Source organism: Arachis ipaensis, chromosome B10 (genome assembly GCF_059453495.1).
Source record: "Arachis ipaensis isolate K30076 ecotype BB chromosome B10, ASM5945349v1, whole genome shotgun sequence".
NCBI classification, from domain to species: domain Eukaryota; kingdom Viridiplantae; phylum Streptophyta; class Magnoliopsida; order Fabales; family Fabaceae; genus Arachis; species Arachis ipaensis.
The window spans coordinates 14,025,550-14,034,016 of record NC_142435.1 but is presented as its reverse complement, the minus strand read 5'-3'; the positions used below and the strand labels follow the sequence as shown (position 1 = coordinate 14,034,016).

The window sequence follows — 8,467 nt, the reverse complement described above, 5'->3', positions numbered from 1 at the left end:
GTCCGAAGACTTCACGTTTTGCAAGTGAGTCTAATTCAGCCTTCATGGCTGCTTCCCATTTTGGCCAATCATTTCTTTGTCGACATTCTTCGACTGATCTTGGCTCAAGATCCTTACTTTCATGCATGATATCTACTGCCACATTATATGCAAATATTTCATTGACAATTGTCTTATTTCGGTCCCATTTCTCTCCTGTAAAGACATAATTTATCGAGATCTCGTCATTTTCACAATTTTCAGGTACCTGAACGTCTTCTGGCGTTATATCAGAATTTTGGACAACTGCAGGTGTCTTTACTATGTCTTTTTCAACAGGAATCATATTTACCTCTTTTCTCTTTCGAGGATTTTTGTCTTTGGAATCGACAGGCCTGCCACGCTTCTGGCGTGTATTTGCTTCAGTGGCTATTTGTCCTACTGGGACATCAATTCGAATTGGGACATTTTCCGTCCTGCCACGCTTCTGGCGTGAATTCGCTTCAGTAGCTACTTGTCCTACTGGGACATCAATTCGAATTGGGGCATTTTCCGCTGGTATATAAGATTTGGTTATCCTCTTTGTATCGGAAAATGCATCAGGCAATTCATTTGCTATTCTTTGCAAATGTATAATATTTTGAACTTCTAGTTCACATTGCGCTGATCGAGGATCTAAATGCATCAACGATGATGCATTCCAATTAAGTTCCTTTTCAGGAAGCTTATTCTCTCCCCCTAATGTTGGAAATTTTGATTCATCAAAATGACAATCCGCAAACCGGGCTTTAAACACATCACCAGTTTGTATCTCAAGATACCTCACTATAGAGGGAGAATCATATCCAACATATATCCCCAATTTTCTTTGGGGTCCCATTTTGGTGCGATTAGGTGGTGCAATGGGAACATATATCGCACACCCAAATATTCTTAAATGGGAAACATTTGGCTGCTGGCCAAAAGCTAATTGCATAGGAGAGAACTGATGGTAACTCGTTGGCCTCAAACGAATAAGTGCTGCAGCATGTAAAACTGCATGCCCCAAACCGAGGTTGGGAGATTTGTTCTCATAAACAAGGGTCTAGCAATTAATTGGAGGCGCTTAATAAGTGATTCTGCTAACCCATTTTGTGTGTGAACATAAGCTACTGGATGTTCAACACTTATTCCATTAGCCATACAATAAGCATCAAAAGCTTGGGAAGTAAATTCACCAGCATTATCAAGACGAATTGCTTTAATTGGATTTTCTGGAAATTGTGCTTTTAATCGAATAATTTGAGCCAGTAATCTCGCAAACGCCAGGTTGCGAGAAGATAATAAGCACACATGTGACCATCTTGAAGATGCGTCTATCAGGACCATAAAATATCTAAAAGATCCACATGGTGGATGAATAGGTCCACATATATCACCTTGAATCCTTTCTAGGAATTCAGGGGACTCAAATCCAATCTTTACTGGTGATGGCCTTAAAATTAACTTCCCTTGAGAACATGCAGCACAACAAAATTCACTAGTTTTAAGAATCTTCTGGTTCTTTAGTGAATGTCCATGAGAGTTTTCAATAATTCTTCTCATCATGGTTGTTCCCGGATGACCCAATCGGTCGTGCCAAGTTATGAACTCATTTGAGTTAGTAAACTTCTGGTTTACAGTGGCATGTGATTCAATTGCACTAATCTTGGTATAATACAACCCAGATGAAAGTGAGGGTAATTTTTCTAATATAACTTTCTTATTTGAATCATGAGTTGTTATACATAAATACTCATGATTTCCCTCATTCATCGTCTCAACATGATATCCATTTCGGCGAATATCTTTGAAACTCAACAAGTTTCTCAGAGACTTGGTAGATAATAGTGCATTATTTATTATAAATTTTGTTCCTCCAGGAAGCAAAATTATAGCTCTTCCGGAGCCTTCTATCACATTGCCTGAGCCAATAATAGTATTAACACACTCTTCTTTTGGCACAAGATGGGTAAAATATATATCACTTTTGAGAATAGTGTGTGAACTTGCACTATCCGCAAGGCATACATCTTCATTACATATCCTTGCCATTCTTCAAAAACAAATAATAATAAAATGAGTAGTATGCATAGTTAAGTTGAATACTTGATCAGAATTATTTTCTAAGAAACACTGTACATAAAATAATGTCATATACCAAAATTTTATTTTAAAATTTGACACAATTAATAATTTCAAAATTCATAAATATTAATATTTCATTATTTATGTACATCACATTTGAAACTTAAATACATAGAAAATAAAACTTTAACAATAAATTTTTTTTTACATTATTTATTTACATAGATACTTCACAATTTCACATATTAAACTATTCCATCATTGATCAAATGGCCAATATTTCCTTCAGGGTCCTCAAAGAAATCAGATACATCATAATGAGTGGTGGAGTTCTCAGCATCATTTGAAACAAAATTTGTTTCCTTTCCTTTATCGTTCTTTTTCAAAGATGCCTGGTAAAGATCGACTAGGTGCCTTGGGGTACGACAGGTACGAGACCAATGGCCCTTTCCACCACAGCGGAAACACTTCTCCTCGGTTGATTTATTCTGCCCGATATTCTTTTCTTTGTCCCACTTCTGGTGAGATCCTCTCTTTTGAACATAATTCCTTTTCCTTCCATAATTTTTCTTATTATTAAAAGCTTGCCATTTACCTCTTCTGGGGTAATGATTTGCCGCATTTACTTCAGGAAATGGGGCGGCGCCAGCTGGGCGCGCTTCATGATTTTTCAATAACAACTCATTGTTGCGTTCGGCAACAAGAAGGCAAGAAATTAACTCAGAATATTTCTTAAACCCTTTCTCTCGATACTGCTGCTGCAGGAGCACATTCGATGCATGGAAGGTTGAGAAAGTTTTCTCCAACATATCATGATCAGTTATTTTTTCCCCACACAATTTCATTCGTGAGGTGATCCGAAACATTGCAGAATTATATTCATTTATAGATTTAAAATCTTGTAAACGCAAATGCGTCCATTCATACCGGGCTTGAGGAAGTATCACCGTTTTCTGATGATTGTACCTTTCTTCAAGGTCTTTCCAAAGATCTGCAGGATCTTTTAATGTAAGATATTCATTTTTCAATCCTTCGTCAAGATGACGACGGAGAAAAATCATGGCTTTGGCTTTATCCTTCTGGGATGCATTATTTTCAGCCTTAATGGTATCTCCAAGATCCATTGAATCAAGATGGATTTCAGCATCTAGTATCCATGATAAATAATTGTTTCCAGATATGTCAAGAGCATTGAATTCAAGATGAGAGAGTTTTGACATAATGAAAATTTGTTACCTGAGTCTTCCTAAAAATTTGATCAGAGTCTCGTGCTGATAACGTGTTGTGAAATAAAAGATATATAATAGAGATGTACAAATAGAAGACTCTAGTATTAAAATAATTAGCCCAATAATAATTTATATATATATAATAATATTATATGTTGTAATGTGTATATATATACAAAGATAGAAAGAAGTATTAAAAATAAAGAGAGAGAGAATCGCATCTGTTTATTGTTGCAATCTCAATATAATAAAGATGGTTAATATTGCTATTAATATTATATGTAAAGAGTAATAGAAAATAGAATTTAAAATACTTATAAAATAAAAGAAGAGAAAGAATTGTAGTAGAAATATAAGGAGAATAGATTTCTTATTACTTGCTTCTGTGTAAGAAAGAAAAGAGAGAGTATTTTTATTTCTTGTTGTGTATAAAGCCTCGTACCATACCCCCCTATTTATACATGCATGGGGTCTTGATTTTCAACACATATTTAATATTCATTCTCTCTTTGAAAATATGAGTCTTGCATGGGAATGGGCATCCACGTTGCTCATTCTTATCACAACAAAATTGATAGCTTGCAAGTAATATAAACGGAATAATTTATCCCGTTCAATATATCTTGTTTTCTTCAAAGTGTAAAGCAAAATGTAGAATAAGATAATAAGTCAGTGATAAATCTAGAAATGTTCTGAATTCAAGTGTTTTACACACATTTCAAATACCAAATATTGCACATATCAAAGGTGGCATGAATATGTCTTCTGAGAAATGATGATTTTCTTGTAAACGAGTTACAGAAAAATGTTTCTTACACGTCTTGGCCAATACATAAAAAACAGAGAAGAATGTGGAGAAGCAAAATAAGCTAAGGAACTAGTCATAAGTGTTTTTCACTGCAACCAATCCTTTCAGAATGAGATCCAAGTTATTATTGTAATGCATCCGTACCCCAAAGTTCTTGCTATATAAATTCAATTAAGCCATAACATCAGAAAAGAACATAAGATCAGATAAAAACACTCTGAAAAATATTCATTTCAACTTCCCTCAGTTCCCTCCTCCACCACCATCCCACCCTTTCAACTATCCGCCACCGCCACCCTCACATTGTTTCACTCCTCCACCACCATCACCGCACCACCCTGTGCTTCCACCACCATACCCAGTTCCAACACCACCCAACTATCATAGTGATTGTGTTTGTATCCTTTGGAGGCCTTTTGTTCCTTTCAGTGCTGGCTTTTGCTCTGTTTTGCCTGATCAAGAAGATGAAAAAGAAGAAACAAGAAACTGATATCATCCATTTTGATGAGCACAGGCATGTCACTGAAGCCATTGTGCCTGGCCCTTGTGGTGAGCAAGTGGTGGTGCTATCAGTTGACGATGATGTCCACATTGACGAAGAAATCATCAAGAATGAGGAATTTGGTCATGCTTTGCAGGAAAAACAATCATCAACTGCCAATGAAGGCAATGATCCTAGAAGCCCTGATCATGATCATCAGCAGAAAGCTTGAAAATAAAAGACTTCATTGAAAGATTTGTGTTATTATTGATCTTAATCTTTCACACTTAAAGCTGTTTTTTTTTCTTCTTTCAATGATATCCTCCTTGTTAAAATTGACGAATTCTCAACATGTTGATGATGTATTATGTATAAATTCCTATGTTGATAAGACCATAAACGGTTGCATTTTATCACACATCAACATTAACATGCCAATTTGGGAACTAAGAATTCAGACATGCAACTATATCACTGAGATAAAAGAAATGCTAAAAATGTGACAAGAACAAGAATTTGACAACAATATTTTTATTTATCAGAAACAGAAACTACACAATGGCAGTAGGAAAAGGCCTATCATTCATTCTCTACTTTCAAAATCAAACTCCACAAACTCGATAACTTTTAAAAGGGATTACAAAAGACGTTTATTTTTGTTTTTTTCTTTTTCTTTTTCTCTGAAAGAGAACCGTCCCCTATCAGGGACAATTTCCTCACTGTTAAGCTTATTCGTCCATCCGAATGATGCACCTGATGGACTCTCCTTTCAGCATCAAATCAAAAGCCTTGTTAATCTCTGAGAACGGAACAGTGTGAGTGATGAATTTCTCAAGTTCCAACTCCTGAATTATAACCAATGAAGAGATCCATTAGCAACATGAATAAAAAAAACATATCAACTTGTTAAGACTACAATGAAGAGTTTAGTATAAAAAGCTTACCCCTCTCATGTACTTCTCCACAACATTAGGAAGATCGGTTCGGGGTTTGTAGTTACCATAGAAGGTACCCTTGAGAGTCCTCTCATTCAAGAAGTTCGTAGGATGAGTTTTGAAAGCATCGTCTTTGCTTGGCACACCAACAAGAACAGCAACACCCCAACCCTGAGAAGGGAAGAGAATATTTAAGTTTCAGTATTAGTAAATAACTTATCATAATAACATTATAGCAACAAATTAAAAAAAGAACAAGTTCTGATTCAATTACATCATGGACACATTCAAATGCTGAGATCATAGCTTGGATGCTGCCAGTACATTCAACAGAACGATCCACACCTCCATTGGTCATTTCAGCAATTACCTGTTGAGCAACATTAACATCTCAGTCTTTCTTCCATGAAAGTATAAATAATTATGGAGAAAAACTTAGAATGAACTAACCTCTTGTACAGGTTTGTTATGATCTTTTGGGTTCACAAATTCATTAACCCCAAACTTCTTGGCTGCCAACAATAGTAAAATGAGAAAATACCATTAGTAAGTGAATACAATTTGTAGTTTTGGGAAACTTGCTCAATTTATTCTATGCTTAGTCATCTATTACATTTGATTCAAAGAGAATGGCATTATACCTAATTCGAATCGGCTGGAAACTAAATCAACCCCAATGATTCTTGATGCACCAGAAATCCTTGCCCCTTCAGCAGACTAAAATTTGGATTGAAAAAAGAACAAGAGTCACTACTCACTAATGCCCTTGATCCATAGCTATAAAAACTGCAATGCAAAGAAAAATAGAGGGTAACATACAGCAAGACCAACAGAAGAACCAGGTTTTGGTTTTGCAACATTGATAGTGGCACCAAGACCTACAAAACATGAAAATGAAACTGAATTGTCAGAGAAGAGAATCACCAACAAACAAAATGTGAGGAAATATACTAATCTAGGATGATGTTGCAAACCTGTGCAGATTCCACAGCTGAGAACACAAACTTTGTCAAGTGGTGCTTCAGGGTTGAGAGATGCAACACATCCAGCACGAACCACAGTGTATTCACTGAATGTGGAGGTCCCAACAAAGTGGTAAATTGGTTTTCCCTTAATGGAGAATCTTGATTCTTGATCATGGATCATGACACCCCTGTCGGTGTTGATCCTGAGAAGGTCACACATGTTGCTCTCCTCCGACTTGCAGTGAGGGCATGGTCACCTGGTTTCAGATGAGTCACTCCCTCTCCTACACTCTCCACAATCCTGCACCATTACCAATGTCATTGTTCTTTAACTTTCTTAATCTTGTTTGATATAATGTTGTATAATGAATGAACCAATGTACATGGTAAAGAATCACAGAACTTAATACAAAGAAGTTTATGCTGAGGGATTCAATTCTTATGACACTCAGTTTAAAAAACAGATGAGAATAGACATACCCTCCAGCTTCATGACCAAATATCCGAGGAAATAATGGAGTCTGGCCCTGAAATTGGGAAAAGAGATAGAAACATATTAAACTCTTGTGATGCATAAAATAATCATATCATCATAGCTATAATAATAATAATAACAAAAAAAAATTGAGAAATGAAGAAACAATCATAAAGTAATCCCTATTCCCTAATCAACTTGTGATCAAGCTACAAACCTTGGCTTCCCAGAAGTAAACATCGGTGTGGCAAAGTGAGGTGTAGAGAATCTTCAAACGGACTTCAACGGCCTTAGGTGGCGCAACCTCCACTTCTTCAATCACCAAACAGATTAGGTTTCTTGGTGTGAGGTTTAGTACTTTCGATTTGAGGATTGATTTTTATCGATCAGTGTTCCTTGTGAGGTTGGACAAGATTGATGATATTAGCCATGAGTGGATTGATTCAGATGTTCTAATATTCAATTCAGGTCATTGGTGGACAAGGACTAAGCTTTTTGACATGTAAGTAACATAAATTGAAGATTTGATTTACTCCATTGCATGTTTTGTTTTGTTTTTGTTTATATGTGATTCATTGCATTTGTGATTGATTTTCTTCCTTGGAGAATTCATGCTATAGTTGCCAGTTTGTTACTAAATGAGTTCCAAGGAGATAGATAGTATTCTTGGAAGCTTATAAAATGAGCAAACACCCAAATTATTCCCAACAAATTTCAGATCGAACATGTCTCTTAACAATTTTATTATGAGATAATTTAGTTAAAAAAATATGGAAAAGTTTATGGGCTAGCAATTTTTGTATTTTTTGGCCAGCACTTAACCATCAAAACAAAAGTGAGTGATCTCTCACCATTAGATGTAATCTCACACCATTAAAAACACTATTGATAGCCAATTGATGGTTACAAAACACCAAAATTGCTGACCCCTAACATTCTTCAAAAAATATTTATAAGACAACTTAATCTCCTTTCAAAACAACGGAGGGACCAATCTGTTTGATAAAGTAATTTTTTAGGACTTCTAGAGTAATAATTGTCTTTTGGAGCAAAGTATCCTCGTTGGAGTTCCTTAAAAACCAACTTAGATTTTTATTCTTGTAAATCTATCAAGGTTTTTTGTTTCTAAAACAATTCTGCTTTAGGATTTGAGAAACTTTTAAATGAATGCACTATGATGATTTTTGTCAATAATGTAGAAAGGCTTATTGCAAAAAGAGTAATTTTCACTCTCCATTGAAAAATAACCTTCACCATACCATGACCCATTTCAAAAGGTCATTCAGTAACTGTAGATGAGAACCTAGATTTTTACTCAAAGTATAGTGTTTTGCCTCAAATTAGAAGATTGTTATGTTCTTATTTTTCTTAGGTCACTTGGGACAGACAGATGATAGATTAGAACCAGACTGGTGATTTTTGTTTTGAGGTCTGTATGTACAAGATCAAGGTAAATGTGAACAGCATGGAAATAATTTGATAATGAATA

The 8,467-nt window shown here is 35.4% G+C and overlaps 1 protein-coding gene and 1 pseudogene across 2 annotated transcripts; one reads left to right on the top strand and one right to left on the bottom strand.

Moving 5' to 3' along the window:
- Positions 1-4,119: 4,119 nt before the first annotated feature.
- On the top strand, positions 4,120-4,987 carry LOC107620161 (uncharacterized; annotated as a pseudogene).
- A 54-nt stretch (positions 4,988-5,041) lies between these two features.
- Positions 5,042-7,525, bottom strand: LOC107622965 (alcohol dehydrogenase 1-like). 2 transcript variants are annotated; one of them, XM_021112924.2, is made up of 9 exons: positions 7,196-7,525; positions 6,984-7,030; positions 6,513-6,804; positions 6,358-6,416; positions 6,180-6,255; positions 5,989-6,050; positions 5,813-5,908; positions 5,548-5,709; positions 5,042-5,448 (listed from the first exon to the last, which is right to left on the bottom strand). In XM_021112924.2, the coding sequence occupies exons 3-9, from the start codon at positions 6,721-6,723 to the stop codon at positions 5,332-5,334; spliced, it is 783 nt and encodes a 260-aa protein (XP_020968583.1). In that variant the 5' UTR covers positions 6,724-6,804; positions 6,984-7,030; positions 7,196-7,525; the 3' UTR covers positions 5,042-5,331. The 2 variants fall into 2 exon arrangements, with proteins under 2 accessions (XP_020968583.1, XP_088362385.1); XM_088506259.1 differs by lacking the exons at positions 6,984-7,030; positions 7,196-7,525 and having other exon boundaries at positions 6,513-6,693.
- Positions 7,526-8,467: the final 942 nt, after the last annotated feature.

Bases quoted from the DNA above. Each gene is read 5' to 3' on its own strand.
- LOC107622965 (XM_021112924.2), bottom strand. From the start codon at position 6,723: ATGTGTGACCTTCTCAGGATCAACACCGACAGGGGTGTCATGATCCAT. The intron at 6,417-6,512 runs GTTTGCAACATC...CATGTTTTGTAG, and splicing joins CAGCTGTGGAATCTGCACAG to GTCTTGGTGCCACTATCAAT. The intron at 5,909-5,988 runs GTTAGTTCATTC...GTTGCTCAACAG, and splicing joins ATAACAAACCTGTACAAGAG to GTAATTGCTGAAATGACCAA.